At 35.5% G+C, this 16,571-nt stretch overlaps 2 protein-coding genes across 2 annotated transcripts in view; one reads left to right on the forward strand and one right to left on the reverse strand.

Annotated features, from left to right (window-relative positions):
• Rpp25 (ribonuclease P protein subunit Rpp25) overlaps positions 1–16,571 on the forward strand; it is an 83,279-nt gene that overhangs the window by 9,550 nt on the left and 57,158 nt on the right. The gene's annotated exons all lie outside the window — the stretch shown is intronic.
• Tdc1 (Tyrosine decarboxylase 1) lies at positions 290–9,753 on the reverse strand. The gene is made up of 4 exons (XM_017605240.1): positions 9,593–9,753; positions 4,669–4,853; positions 3,516–4,578; positions 290–1,357 (listed from the first exon to the last, which is right to left on the reverse strand). The coding sequence occupies exons 1-4, from the start codon at positions 9,720–9,722 to the stop codon at positions 1,011–1,013; spliced, it is 1,725 nt and encodes a 574-aa protein (XP_017460729.1). The 5' UTR covers positions 9,723–9,753; the 3' UTR covers positions 290–1,010.

Here is a 16,571-nt window from a genome sequence, read left to right on the forward strand (position 1 = left end):
TTCTGCCTTGCTCTAATGCTTGGTAATTGATTATTGGCTTAATGTTAGTAAATACATCTTTTAGTCTGTTTTTTAATAAATATTTTCTTTATTAAAAATTTTTTAGAAATATAAAAATCAATAAAAAATAATAAATACATACACACATACATATGTATTTTACATAAAGTACATCATATAGTATGTATATTCGAGTAGAATTTAATAAAAATATTTTGCATACATATATACATCCAAACATACATAGTAAATAGGATGTATGTATGTATGTATGTATGTCTATAAATGAACAAAATAACTACATACATACTTATGTATTTATATCGTAGTACATATGTATGTATATTCAATAGACGTATGCTTGTATGTTTGCAAATCAGAAAATAAATAAATAATTACAATTACATGAGTGCATAATAACAGAATGTAGATAATAATAGGAACATAAAGTGAAAAGCGATTGCTCAAGTGGAAAGTGATGATGGGTTGGTGATGAAGCTGTTAGCGACTATGTACTGAATGAATGCCAGTACCAGTCGTACAGGTTGTGATAACTATGCGCGAATTTTAAAACTAAATGCATATTCATTCGATCATAACTGAGTTAACGGCATATTTAGCTAATGACTTTACTTTTAAATTTCCACCAAGCCAGGCCCAGTACTTTATATGAACATACATACATACATATATGTACTATATAACTAAAATAAATGTTTAATTTTCGCTAAAGCTGATGCATTCTTCACTTAAAATATTAAATTTAATAACTACAATACATTCATTTGGAGGTAATTCGTGCTGGGCGTGTTATATACGCGATTTCTATGTACATAAATACCTACATATTATCGATATATCTATGAAATGTGTATGTAAATGTATATGGGTGCATATTTATGTAATGGACTGACGCGTTTGGCGCCCGGCGCTCAGCGCTCAACGCTTAGGCCTCTTGATGCTTTAGCTTAGTTTTTGTTTTCATTTTCTATTTTCTTGCCAAACTTTGCCTAATTACTAGCCTCGTCAGCGTCCACATCTTCAATACCTTTTAATTTATTTTGTTCGGCTGTTGCTTTCATAAAACTTTGCAGCATAGCATTGGAGTCTACAACCAAAATCGGGGTACAACCATCCTTGAGATGTTCGTTTTGACTTTCGTACATCTCGCGCGATATGCTGCGTGTAAAGGAGAAACGTAATGATTTGGTGCGCGTAAGCTTCTTTTTGATTGGTGGTTTGCCGATGACAGGTTGTGGTTCCGAAACAACTTTCTCCTTTTCGGGTGTAGGCGAGAGGGCAGGTACATCGCGTAGAATGTCGTCGGCGAAGGCCTTTATTTCAGCCCAGGCATCGCCTGTAAAAGAGAGAAAAGCCAAGATATTTATTTTTTGGTTGGGTGTAGCTAAGAGACAGCAAATAATCGTTATTTTGATCTTCACTCCAATGCAAAAAAATTAAGATATTTTGTTTAAATAAGTAGTTTTTATTTTAAATTGTTTTTTTATTCGGCCAAAATTGATCAGTCTTTTTAAATTTTGAATATTTCCATAAGATATGATTCACATTTTAAAGGAATAGAAAATAATCGATATATTTTCCGAAATATTTTCGTTAACATTTTCCGAAAATGTTTTTGAATTATGTTTGCCGATGATTTAAATTCAAAACACATAGGATTTAGCGCCAAGCGGTGTTTTGTCTACTTTAAACAATCATTAAAACAAATTTGATTTTAAATTGAAAGCGATTTTTTTTTAAATATTTTTTTCTGCTCAAGAACTCAAATCGTTAACATGGAAAACCCTAACTCGACTCTGTTTGAAAAGAAAATCGTGTTACTTTTTCTTCCGTTGTCATAATTAGCGCAACGGGGCTTGGTTCAAATCTAACCTTAAAAACCAACCAAAAATCGCAACAATGTGCTAGAAAAATTAGGTTAAATTTGGACCACGACCCCATGCGCCCATTTTGACAGCGAATTCGATTCACGTGTCAAAATAAATAGGAATCCATATGTATGTATATATCGTCACCTAAAATGCAAAATAACGTAACATAATCGTCACTGAAATGCAACAAGTCGTAACTGATAAAAAATTCAAAATTCACTTTTTGATTGCTATGATAGATTTCATCAAATTACAACTCCCCACATCGTTTTATGAAAAAAAAAATTGTCACGACTTTTTCCATTTCAGTGGCGATGTTGTTGCGTCTTTTGCATTTCAGGTGACGATATGTATGTCGCTCCCCAGATCAAGATATTTTATTTCTGTGTGGCATGTAACCGCTAGCGCAAAGCCACAAAAACGCTAATTAAATAAGAAAGTTTAAACTCAATTTAAACGAAAAAAAGAACTCAAAAAATTAAGCCTATTTTGATCACAAAAAAATTTAATGAAAAAATCGCCGAAAATTTATCGATAAATGAAATTTAAATAACACCGAAATAGAACTAAAACTGTCGGAACTGTTCCACTTTTCGATTTCAAGTAAATTTCTCAAATTTGGTTTAACCACAGTATACAGTAAGCCCGGATAGACAAAACAAAAAATGTAAATATGCTTATTTAACAATTTGTTTGAATGTATTCGTTGATATTTTTTCACACTTGTCTTTTTCGTTAACCCAAAAGAAATCCAATTTCAATATCTTCTTATAGTGAAAAATATTTCCACAGTTGCAGTTCCTATGTCATGCCGTGTTCCGAACACAACTTTGAGTGAATAATGGGTGGTTGTCTTTGGAAAATGGTCCCATCGAGTAGGGGGTAAAAGATGTGTTACTTAGCTTAAAGTTAGAGCTCTCCCATTTTCAAATATACCACTCTTAGAGTGGAGACCTCCATAGCTTTTATGAAATGTGTATACAAAATTATATCTCTACGCTCGGGCAAATGCACGAAATGTTTATGCATTTGTTCAGCTGACTATTCACATTTGAAAGAGGATAATGCATGAGTTAATGCAAATAAAGACGGTTTATGCAGATAAGCGATCCCGTTTATCAACACATATGTATACATACATACATATCAAAATATGCAGAATGTCGAGAGAAATTGGTTCAGCCGTCTCTGTTTGTAAACACGTTAACTCGAACAAAGTTTAGATCTTTTAACGGAAGTCGGTGACGACGTTGCCTTTGGTATAATTTAGGTTAGTATTAAATTTTGGCGAAATTTGTCAATAACCAGGCCCATCTCCCATGTAGTAATTAACTATATTTTTGTTTTATTATTATTTTTTTTTACGAACTTTGCTGTTGAAATTTGCATTTCAATAATATGAACAAACATTTGTGGATACTTTTGCACCAGTCGTTGCCTATGGGTTAATGACAAAAAAATGCTATACATGGACAATATTTCATACATTAATTTTGAAATAAGCATATTGTCAATCGCTGGTTAACTGTATACTGGGGGTTTAACCAGCTAAATCAGAAAAGCCGCATATGATTTTTACTAAAAAAAAAAATCAGTAGGAAAGTAAAACGAGTATGCACTTACTTATATGCTTCTCGGTTGCATGTTCGTATGTCACACAAAAGCGTATCACATATTTGCCATTAACCATCGACGGTATCATATGCATCTTCCCGGAGTGATTGATCTGGGCGAGCAGCTCCTGATTGTATGTGTCGGCGGCGCGCATACGGAAGCACACCAATCCCAGGTACACATCGTTGCGCACTTCGAAGCGCTCATCCTTGCGCACGAGCATTTCGAATTTCTTCGCCAATGCCATGTGATTGCGTATGTACGCCTGTAGTCCCATAATGCCGTAAGAGCGGAAGACAAACCACAATTTCAATGCACGAAAACGACGACTCAGCGGTATGCCATAGTGTCGATAGTCTATCGCCTTCTCATGCTCATGCTGCAGATATAGTGGATTAACATTTAGCGCCGTCTTCAAGCTCATCACATCCTTCACCCACATGGCAGACGCATCAAAATTGGTGAGCAACAATTTATTAGGATTCGTATTGAATGAGTCAGCATACTCCAGGCCCTCGGAGAATTTACGCATTTCTGGTAAAATGAAGGAATTGCCCGCATATGCGCCGTCCACATGGAACCACACATTCGGCAATTCTCTGCAAACCTTGCCAATTTCTGTGAGATTATCGAATGCACAAGCGCCTGTCGTGCCAACGGTGGCCACAACAAAGAACGGCGTCAGGCCAGCATTTGCATCATTTTGCATTGCCTGTCGCAGCAAATCGACGCGCATGCGTCCACGTTCATCAGCCTCGATAATGCGCAGCTTAACAAGCGCCATTTTTGCAGCCTTCTCTACGGAGGAATGTGCTTCCTTGCTGGCGTACGCAATCAATTGTGGCAGGAAGACGCTCTCGTGAATCTCTGAGCACATGCCTTTCAGCTTTTGTATGGCGCGTGAACGGGCAGTGATCATGCAGACAAGCGTGCATTCGGAGGCGGAACCTTGGAGTGCGCCACCGCCGCGACTGCCGGGTAGATCGCTGATGAAGCCCTTGGGTAAGCCAAGCGCCTTGGCATACCAGTCGAGTACTATGGTTTCTAGTTCTGTGGAGGCGGGGCAGGAGGCCTGTTTTTGGAATCGTAAAAAGAAGTGTGAATATTAGCATATTTCATTTCATTTGATTAAATTAAATTTCTCCTGAATTTTACAACTTACCCATGAAAAACCGATTGAGCCAATCGCTGCGCTCAGCATATCACCCAAAATGGAGGGGAACGAATTGCCTGCGGGAAAGTATGCAAAAAATTTCGGATGATTCCAATGCACTACGCCAGGCATAACTTTTTCCTCGAAGTCAGCTAGAACATCTTCGAATTTTTCTGGTTTTAGTGGCGCTTTGGCTGTGAACGAGATATGTATGTATGAAGAAACGAGCAGAGTTAGAGGAGTGCAGAAGGCAAAAAATTAAACACATGTCGATAAATAAATAAACAATTTGCATAATTAAATATTTAATACGATTGTTGGCATTGAGAGAAGCTGGAGATATGCCATTGCAGTGATTGAGATGTGTGTGTGGTACATCGGCACACACACACACACACACACACAAACATACTTATTTCTTTGTATGCAAATATGCGCGAAGAAAATGTTTACGCCCACAAATTAAGTGTGCGCCCGGCATGTTTCTAGTACAAGTATCTTTAATATTTCAATTAACACTTTCGTGTTTTTTTCTTGTTCACAGATACACGCATACATATGTACATTAGGGTGCATCACCAAAAAAACTTGCAGGCTTTGCACCCGAATTATAAAATTTATTATGTTTTAAGACTTCCGCCAAAAGATGTCGGAAATATACCTCCAAAACCTTTTAGGCCCAAACTCGTCCATCTTCTGAGTTTATTTTTTAGAAAATATATTTTTGAAAACTAATTTTATTTATAAAAACTCGATTTTTGAAGGTATTTCCTGCTCAGCTAAATCTGATTATTTTTCAGAAATATTCTGGTGGAAGTTTTAAAATATAATAAATTTTATAATTCCGATGGAAAAACAGTGTCTATTATTTTTTGTAAGAAGAGTGATGAACCCTATTGTACATATGTACTTACATGTACTACATATGTATGCATGCGCGCATATGAACTTATTTAGTACCACACGGCGTATGATGAGCTAATTGGGCGCTAGTATATTAACAAATTGGCAGATACCGAATAGAGATGTTTCTTTATATTCGTCAGATCTACAGTGTATGTAGTATTTATATTTATCTAACAAAAACAAGCCCATGACTGCTGTTAAATACATTAATAAAATTTGCATGCGCGCATGAATGAAGTATGAGTACATATCTCTATGTACGTAAGTGTGTGTGTACGTAGGCACACACACGCTGGCGTAAATATAGATAGGGACTCAAAATTTTAGCAAGTTTTGGCTACTTTTATTTAGTTTATTAAATGTTTTTTTTATTTTTTATTTTTAACCGATTTTAACATTTTTATGTATGTGCATATGTTCTTGGATAACTTTGGACCACGTAAAAGAAGGTTGATACCTCAAGGGCGGTCCCATACTAATTTGGTTTAGTTCCGATCATTGGATCATGATCATCAAAATTTCAAAATTTTTGTTCGGAAATTAAAAATCAAAACTTTTAGGTTTGCGCATCAAATTTTATTAAAGTTTTTGTATTTTTTTTTTTTTTTGTTGACGGTGTTATGCATTTTTTTCATACAAAGAATACCGAATTTTTCTTTGTGGTATATGGAGAAAATGAGCAAGACCTTCAAAAAAAAAAAAAACTGCCCAAAATTAACTGTAAGTTCTAGCTGCAAACTTACACTTTATTATACTATAAAAGCTCGAAATTTTTCAAATATACTTATGTACGAAATTCGGTTTTTTATTTTATAACTAGCTATACTTTCATAAAAAATAATAAACAAAAGAAAAATAGCCAAAACTTGCTAAAATGTCGGCGCGTCCCTATTTATATTTTCGCCACTATATGAATATTTTGTACATTAATTTTCCTTTGCTGGCAGTAGGATTAAGAATGTCATTCCTTTCATTGGCCGTGCCGTTAATAATAATTTAATAAGTGGTGTTTATTGTTGTTTGTTGCAGTTATTTGTTGCCCGCTAATTGGATATTTATTTGCGACCACTTACTCATTTTTCTATTTGTCTACTGATGTGCGCATACTTTTCGACTAACTGTTGACTTTTGTGGCGTGCGGCTCATGACAACGGAAAGCAGTGTTAAATTCAAATAAGTTCAATTGCGGTGTGTAGTTGTTGTCTTAGTTTACCAAAAAAAAAAAAAACTGCGTTAGCATGTAAGTTTTGCTTGTCCTAAAAAATTAAAAACCCACACAATTTTGTCGCCCCCACATTTATGAATGCGCTTTTATATTAATAATTATGTATTGGTATACTTTCTAAAATCTTACTACTTCGAATATTTTCTCTTTTCATGAAATTTGTAAATTTAATTTAAATTCATTTTTGCACTCAAATGGTCGCTGAAAAGTAGTCTTGCAGTTTTTGCTTATAGCTTTGTGTTGTAAGTTTTAAATGCTGTTAATTGAAATGCATAAGTGAAGCTCGTGGGGTCAAAAAGTTCTCTAATATAAATATACGTCTTGCGCAAAAGGATTGACGTTGCAACAACCCTCCGGTAACAAGCGTCCTTAAGTCTAGAACTTCTACCCTAGACCAGGAAAGGATGCCCCCAATGCTGTCAATACGGATTGAATGTCAACCCTAACAAGGCTAAAATAGTTCCTTTCTCTAAGGATAAATACTTCTCTAAACATTGAAATATCTGGGTGTCAAGCTCAAATCGTACTCGCACCTAAATAAAGCATTTCAAAAGGCCAGATCTCCATTTGGAGCTGCGAAACTAAAGCGAAAAACTTGTGCAACGGACCTAAATTGGCTAGCTGGATGTACGAAACCATTTTTAACAAATATTTTAATTTACATCCCGTCTGGTGGAGGAAAACAGACACGAAGTCCACGCAAGCCAAGTTTAGCAAACTCCGACGACTTGCCTGCTTGGATATTACAAACGCGATGAGAGCAGGCTCCCTGCTTTGAGCACTCATCGCATCCAGAAGCAGGGTATACCCCCAAGAGTACCAGTACAAAGCGGAATTAAGGGTATTGAAGTGGCAGGCATTCATAGACCCAGGACTCATCACTGGTCTGCTATGGACCTCCGTTGGGTAAAATTTCTATATTTGGGTGAAAAAGGAAGCGCAATCTTACTGGGCAAATATAGATGGTAACAGACTGGCTAAATCCACCATCATGGAAAAATGTATCAACAAGGAAAACTAAAGTACTCCTTTACCTTAATGGGCATATTTTAAAAATGATTAAAGACTTGTCAAACCTTCGTAGTGTTTACTCCGACCAGTGCAGTTTATGTGTCATGAGGAACAGGATACAGCAATGCTCATTATATGCAAGGTTGAAATACCACTATGACAAATCAGAAAACGGAAGACCTCGTAGGTAGGCCAAGAAAAGATATCATCAGGTTAACATTCATGATTAGAGACATTGGCCCTTTAGTGAACATGCAGCAAAAATGGTCGTCCCGTACAACCCTCCTTGCCGTAGCTGTAAGGAAACGACGAAAGTAAGGAAACAGTCTCACATTATGTATTATGTTTGCAAGTGCCCAGCACTGACAGATAAAATTCATGAGGCATACTAGGCAAATTCTCCACGCAAAATATTATGCAAATTTCTAAGTGCTTCATTACTAACCTAGGTAGATTTATCAATTGGTTTGAAGGTATCAATCAAAATGCGACATCAGATAATACATATTTGGTATAAGAGGTTCCAGTAAAAGGGTCTAAAAAATGCGCTTACAGCGCTCATTGTGATATTGGTCAATGCCTAGGCCACTCTACTACCAATCAACCCGACAATATCGCGATTTGTCTATTTTCGGAAGCCAGTTACATATTAGAAGTTTAAAATTTCCATTTTTTTTTTAATTCTTCCTCGAGGAATTGAACAGGCTTCGTTTCAGTCTAAAGGCCGATAAATTTTGAAGAAAGTGGTGAAACTAAAGAAAATATTTTGGCCGCTTCTTTTATCAAACCTCACGAAAAATCTTTTTTTTTTTTTTGATTCACTTGAATAGCCGCGTTTGACGCAAACAAGTGCTAAGATTGAATCAACTAAAGTATGTTATTCACTTCCATTTCACTACTTAATACTATTGCATTAGTGATGGGTACTCCTTAATGCCAATGTTTGGTAGACCCTGTTCTGTTCTTGCCACTTTTTTTCTCCGGCAGAAAAGGCTGGCATTCATAAAACTTCGCAAGATTTGCAAAACAACTTTATTTTAATTTTTTTTTTTTATCAAGTGGTTTAACGGCAATAATAAATTTTGTTACTTATTTTCAATTCAATTGTTGAAGTATTGAATATTAATAAGAAATTAAATATATATAAATTACAATCGCAAACTTTCTTGAAAGCGGCTGAACAATTACACTTTTTTCCACCTTGGCCCTTGTTACCGCGATTTTGTGAAAACGATATCACTGGTTACAATGCTAAGTAATCTTACTTCATAGATTTTTTTTTATTTTTTGTAATTAACTTAATTTAATTTATTAGGTACTTAATTAATTTTTTTCCCTTTAAATTACGTTAATTACATTAAATTAAGTAATTAGTTTTAATTATATTTTGTCTTGTTATACTTACAGCCAATTTTACGAAAGTAATTTAAGTGGGAAATGAATTTAATTTTTGGAATTTTATATGAAAATTGACAGAATATAAAAACTCATTTTCCATTTACATTGCTGGTGAAACCGGCTATTAATAAATTTTTTTTTAAAATTTCATTTTAATTTAATTTTTGGTACTGGTACTAATTGCTTATGTTTTTGTTAATTTTTTACCTTACCTTTTTTTTTTTTTTTATATTTTTTGCATCGCCATATTCATCAATTTAAGTAGCATAGTCACCTAACGTTTTATCTACCGCAATGGCATTTAAAACTACAGTTCTATCAAGTCATTGCCATCTGATTTTGCTAATTAATACGCTATACACGTATATACATACATATCTTTTTTTTTTTTACCTGGTATCAGTAATTTTAGATATCCTGGATCCAAAGTTGGCGCCACATCGCGCTGTTCAATTTTTTGCGCATAATCACAAATGTAATCCACCATATCCTTGCCGTATTTTCGAAACTCTTCAGCATTCATATTTATTTGTGTGTTTTTGTTTTGTTTTGGTTTTTAATTATTTAACTACTTCTTATTGAACTATTAATACTTTTGAAAAAACCTTGTAAGTTCTTTGATTTTTGGTTTATTTATTTATTTTTTTTTGGTTTTGTACTAAATTCGCTGGCACTTTTATTTTCACCTCAAATGTCACTTTAATAAAATTCCTTTACTTGATTTGATGCACTTTATTTCACTTTTTCATCACAGCGCGATAATTTCTTTATTTGATCTTTACTATGTTTGATGCCCACTAGTTATCGGCGCGATTTTTTTATTTTTATTTCTATGAGTAAGTTTTACTTTGAAGAGTGGTCCGAACAGATTCTTACCACTTCCTTTTCACGAATGACTTAACCTTTGTTCAATTGATCGTCTTTATATTGGCAAGCATATGAACGAATACGTTCGATTGGTGGAGATCGTTGCTTCGTAGATGTGGGCTCGATCAGTTCGCTCGATTGCGCGATCGCTTTCTGCTCTATGCTTTGCATATTTGCGGGATTGTGTTTGTGCTACAGGTACTGTTCATACATACATATACATCCATAGGTACTCTTGGCATGGCTAATAATGTTTGATTGCCTCTAAAGCGATCGATCGTCACCTCTTCGTCGTCGACGCAGCCATTTAAGCGGGGGCAGCATGAGCGCGTGATCATTGATCATTAGGGCTGCCACACGATCGCCGCAAAAGCGAAGGCACATGCTAGCGTGTGGAACGTCGCGAACACTCTATATTAGTGCCGGTAACACACAACGTCATTGCCGAAGAACGAGTAAATACATACATACATACATACATACTATGTGGCTATTAGCTGCTCAAGTAGCTGGTTTAGATAGTATCTCCCTCCATTCATTCCCTATTTAGTTGTTCACGCTTGTGTCTGTTGGCGCGATCATTTGTATAATCAATCATTTAATTGAGATTTGGAATCCCCACGATGAGTATGTATGTATGTATGAGAACACATGCAAATAAGTATAGTCTCAGGCAGTGGTATCCAATCGAGTTCGCACCGAGGGCTACTTTGAAACTATTGATATGCTTTGCTGCGGGCACCGCCTCAATTAACTTCAATCTTAATTGATCCCTATAAAAATCTTTATTTATTAATAAAATGTATACAACTAGCTATAATAAAGGAATTCACATAAATAAAGAACATTCGTTGCATTGTGACAACAACAATTTGCTCTTAATTGATAAAGCAGGGTTTCCATTATGATTCATAAATCGATTTTTCGGAAAGAGATAACATAACACTGGTTCCATAGAGATCATTTCGTCACTTGAAATGCGAAAATGTGTAACTAATATTAGGGCGCCTAAAATACAGGTCACGAGCTACTAGGCGCCCGCGAACTACCGGTTGGACAGCACTGGTCTCCGGCTTTCCGTACGTAAAATTGCCGCCCGCCTTAAAGGCGATGTCAGATAAAACTTTTGCTTCGCGTTGCGTGACAGATTCGCTTTGACAGATAAGATGAAATGTATGAAAATGCAGAAAGCATGTCACACAGATTGTTTCAGCTGCAGCGCGTAGCGAAAAGATGGCCAACTCCCATCTCTTTGCGCGCGTTAACAATCAGCCGGTTTAATATTTATTTTGTTTCGCCCAAATTCGAGTTTTCGTGCAGAAACATAGAAATTAATTACATTGCTGATATTTTTAAAACTAAATAAATAAAATCCACAGCAATTTTGACGAGTAAAAAAGCAGTACAAAATTGTTTTCTTGGCGTTCATTATGGCATACCTTTTGCGTCTGGCGCTTTGCAGGCAAAGTTATAAATGTCACGCAAAGCCACACAGTTTTATCTGGCATCAGCTTAAGAATTGTAGCTACATATGTGTTACATATATGTACATATATTTAACAATTAGAAAGATTTATGTAAAAACCTTAATTGTGAATGGAGAAACCAGGAATGTACAAAAAATTTAATCTTTTGTATGTAGTTGAATATGATTTTTCGCACAGAGTGGAAATTTAATTTTCTTTTGTGTGTATGTGGATATACATATACATACATACATACATAAGTATGTCGCGGAAACAAATTCATTGCACAAATGAAAAGTTATTAAAATGTTCATGACGTTTTCAAATGTAGGTATATACACATAAATATGTACATATGTACATATGTATGTGTATGCTCTGCGCGCTGGAAGTTGGATGCTTGCGTGTCTCGACGAACAATTGTATCATTACTTAATTAACCACAATAAAATATTTCAACGTGCAAAACAAACGCTTAGCGATTTCTCATAAAAATTACGAAATCTGATTTTTCTTGTACCTACATACATATATATCTAATAAAAAAAAAATTATCGAACCATAAATTGCGTTGCTGGAAAAAGTGGGGGAAAAAACGCAAAATTGGAAGGGTTTTATACTGACCATAAAATGATATCGGAATTAAAGTTCTGATGGCCAAAAATATTGACGAGATCGAGCTTACTAAGTAGTGGGTGCAAACTATGTGTGTTAGACTTCTAATTAATTGACCAGGTCATTTACTTAGTAGTGGAGCTCAACATCATGCTCAGCACTTGTTCGAGGCGGAATCTCACCTTGGGCACGTCAGAAGGCATCTCACCTAACTGAACCACCATGGCATTCACAAGTCGACTGTCACTAGGTACACTTACTCCCACCGTGGCATTCACAAGTCGACTGTCACTAAGTACACTTACTCCTGTCACCACCTACTTGTCCAGACTAGAAGCCGACGTACTCAATGCATGTCCGGCATGAAAAGGCTCCTTCGACGACACCAACCACCTAATCACGTTCACATGTGAACTTTTTGTGACTTTTTCTTACTTCCTCTTTCGTCACAAAAAGAGCCCCTCAAATTTAGTGACTAGGGAAATTGATCTTATTTAAAATTCTGACTCAAGCTCTGACTAGTCTGTTCGCTTGGCTCATCTAACTCTATTCCCATGTGTTCTGGAACCCACAATAGATGTATTATGTTATTGTAGTTTTCAAAGGAGTTAAGTTTCTCTATGCACTCAGCGAAGACTGGCGCTGATGTTACCTCGTTAGATGAAATAGGCTTGAGTTTCTCCTTGAGTTCGCTTTTCCGTCTGCTCTGAAATATGAACTGCATGGACAATAAAACCTTTCTAAATTAATTTTCTTTGCCAGCGCAATCTATAAAAATTCAAGGAATTAGTAGACAATAATCGTTAATTTTTTCATATGTTCCCACGTTTCACGCTAAGATGTGTTACGTACGTACGCCCATATGGTTGTACGTATTGTAAGTTTGTTCCTTAGCACATAAATTACATTTAGATTGTGAGTGTTAAATTGCTAACCTGACATGTTTCAGAAAAACAACATTTTTATTGTATAACACATATAAATCTCGCCATAGCATGTCTCGTATAATTAATGGACGCGTAAATTATATTTGGCATGTAGCACGCTTATATTTGTATGTATGTACATAAATACCAACATACAGCAAACATACGTACATACATTGCCTCTATGTATCAAACAGTTAGCAAATTAACATAAAAATACCTTTGCTAATAGCTAAAAAAAATTATTTAATAACTTAATTTAGATGGAATGTTTCATTGCAGGGAAAGTTTTTGTTGCGATGTTTTATTGTTATTCTTTAATAATATAAATCCATAAAATTTCCGTTCCTACAGGTAACATGCAATACTCGTTACTATGCAGGTTTACAATAGAACCATTTTTTTCAAAACGGGTTAGGTTAATCTGGTATCATCCCAAAACTTTCTCTTAAGCTGTCTAGATTTTGTCAGGCTACGAAAAATATTTACTCAAGTACAAAATAAGTTTTTGCTTAGAGAAATGTATCACTTTACCTTATGGCGATTTCGTTTCTTCTGAAAAATGTTGCCCTTCCACGGTTCAAAATGTTTTTGATGTTACTCTCAACACTGTAAAAAGGCATGCTTTTGACTTTTTGTCCTTGTCTAGCTCAAGCATTTCATAATATTGTCGTTTTAAACAAAAATTTGATTTTCAGGGCCACCTTATCCCCTGAAAAGGCTTCAAAGGGCAGATAATAAGCCTTTTTTTTGCCTTACAAGAAATATTTGATTTTTTAATTTAGCTTTTTTTAGCCATAAATACAAATTTGATTTAGATTTTTAGGTTTATTTTTTTGCCCATTTAGCCTTTTCTCTGAAAAAGTTCTGGCAACACTGATCATGAACAAGCGCAATACCCTGAATGCCGCTTGATTATCGGAGTACTTAGATAACACTGTAGGAACGCTAAATTCACAAAAAAAAAAAAAAACACGCGGAGACACACGTACACTTAATTTTGTGTTGTAGATTACGGATCTGCATACCGTTTCTCTAGATCACGTAATTTTTCCAAGATATTTTCATTTTAAGTTTGCATTATGAATTAAAAAATCAAATTTTAACATTGAAAATGTTACTCATACGCTATGTATGTATCTACGTGTATGGCCATGTACATGGCGTATGAGTAACATTCTCTCCTGCTCACATTTACTTAAAAAAATTATTACGCTTTCTCCTTTGACCATTCACAACTTTTTTATTTATCCTTCTTCGTTAGTAGTATAATTTTTCTTTTTGTAAAAGAACAGACTTTAATACAAATAAAAAATAAAATTACAAAATATCTGTTATTACAAGTTAGCTTGTGAACTATGAAGTTTCAAGTCTCCAGGACATCGGGAAGTTGGTCAAAAATAGATTGCAAGATTTGCCCCTAACAAACTTGAAACTTCATAGTTGGCTCAGAACCCGATGACAATGCAATACGACAGATGAGTTAATCCGATAGGTGGCGCACGAGGCGATATATTTGAAAAAGCCCTGTTTACAGTCCGATTTGGTTTATATTTAGAACGTTCATATGTATATTAACTACATGAAAAGGAATAACTCCACCGATGCGTGGCGCTCGAATCGATATATTAGGAAAATCAGTATTATGGTCCGATTGCGTTCATGTATAGAAAGATTGCTTTAAAAATATTTGTTTTTACTATTAACTTATTTTTTAATTTTCTCCCTGTTAGAATTGAATTTTTTATTCATAAAAGTGAAAATATCTTGGGTAAATGACCTGGGGGAGATTCTGTAACCAGTTAGCGACAATTTTCCTATCGGTATCGCTTTTCTTGACATATAATATGAATATTTTTACGTCAAAAAGTGCGATAGCGATCCGAAACTTGTCGCTAACTGGTTACATAATCTCCCCCTGATCTGGAAAAAAAGAACACAGATTCGTAATTTACGACTCGAAGTTAAGTTAGAGTTTTTCCTCGTTTTTTTTTTTTGGTCGATTCAAGACCTGAGATTTTCCCCACAATGCAATTAACTTTTTTTGTGTGCCAATAAATAGACTGCTCCTTTAACGACAGCTACTACTGCCTAGAAAATACTGCAGTGTAGTCTATCCTATATTTAAGGTTGATGAAGAGTTTCATGCAAAACCCTCCTTAGCAAGCCTTCCGTCAAACTTAGACCCGACCCATCGGTGCCTTCTTCCAATCGCTTCCTAGGAAAAAAGTCAAAGCCTCTTCGAATATAACTTGATTATCGGAAAGATTGCGGTGAACGTATCCAAAACGAGTCCGCCTTCCTAGAATTTATAGCGAGTATACTGTTCGTAGACCACCTAGTCACCAGGTTCAAGTGTCATTGGATCAGATCATGAAGGGTATCCAGGGTAACCTCAATATAGCGACAAATGGATAATTTTGCAAAAAAAAAAACGTTGTAACAGTATCTGTAAAATTCGGTGTAACCGTCAACATATTCAGAATTCGTTAAGTAAAGAATTTTGGGCCAACACTACTTTACACAGAGGCTTTTGCTAAAAATTGATTCGTTATATGGAAAATTTCGCTATAATCAGGTTCTTTCAGGGGGCTCAGCAACATTTTTATTTTTTTTTTTGAGTTTTTCATTTTATCAAGGTTCAGAATTCCCCCATCAATTTAAACCAGCATTTTTCGATTTATCGTATCGTATATCTAAACAAATAACATTTATTTTGTACACAATGAAACTTTGTCCTAAAGTCGCGTATGCTGTTGATGTAATGGTTCGGTTCAAAGTGCAAATCACTCGGTTGTTTTACAAATCGGCCAATACAACACTTATAAAAAAATAGTAAACATATAAGTAAGCTTGTATAAAACACCGTCAGGCAAATTACAGATAATGCTTCTTTTTCTTATTTGGCACTACAGCTAGCTAATGCTTAGCAAAAGCAAGTTTGGTTTGAGCAACTTTTTGTTGCATACCAAAGCGAGTTTACTGGATTTTTATGCTCAGCGCAAATGAACTAAAGTGTAATTTTCTGTAATGAAATCAATCAATCTTACATTTTAATAGGGGATGCCCCCGTCAAAGCCGTTACTATTTATTTTTTTTATTGGAAATCAAATTGCTTGCTTTTATATCCGGCGCAATAGTTTTCGGTGTGGGAAAGTTTCGCCAACCCATTTAAAATGATTTCATCGATTTCTGCAAACTTTGCGCAAATCTGTTCGGGGTGAACCCCGCTCAATTAGGTTTTTGACTTGGCAAAGTCCTATGGTGCTCTGCCAGTGCTAGAATTATTTGGGCTCAGTGGAAGTTGAGGCTGTTGCTTTCCTAGCTAAGTCGTCCGTTACCTAGTTTCCCGCTATTTCCATGTGACCCCACGATGTAGAGAGATAGAGGTGGCGCATTCAGCAGTACCGCTACTATGGTTTTGGCGAATTTGACAGAATCAGTTGTTCGTGTGACATCAGCATAGAATTGTCCGCGATAAGTTTGTTCTCGTACGAA

Source organism: Rhagoletis zephyria, unplaced genomic scaffold (assembly GCF_001687245.7).
Source record: "Rhagoletis zephyria isolate East Lansing unplaced genomic scaffold, Rhagoletis_zephyria_1.1 Rzeph_scaffold_00153, whole genome shotgun sequence".
Lineage (NCBI taxonomy): Eukaryota > Metazoa > Arthropoda > Insecta > Diptera > Tephritidae > Rhagoletis > Rhagoletis zephyria.

Bases quoted from the DNA above. Each gene is read 5' to 3' on its own strand.
- Tdc1 (XM_017605240.1), bottom strand. From the start codon at position 9,722: ATGAATGCTGAAGAGTTTCGAAAATACGGCAAGGATATGGTGGATTAC. The intron at 4,854-9,592 runs GTAAAAAAAAAA...TCTCGTTCACAG, and splicing joins TCTAAAATTACTGATACCAG to CCAAAGCGCCACTAAAACCA. The intron at 4,579-4,668 runs GTAAGTTGTAAA...TTCCAAAAACAG, and splicing joins GCTCAATCGGTTTTTCATGG to GCCTCCTGCCCCGCCTCCAC.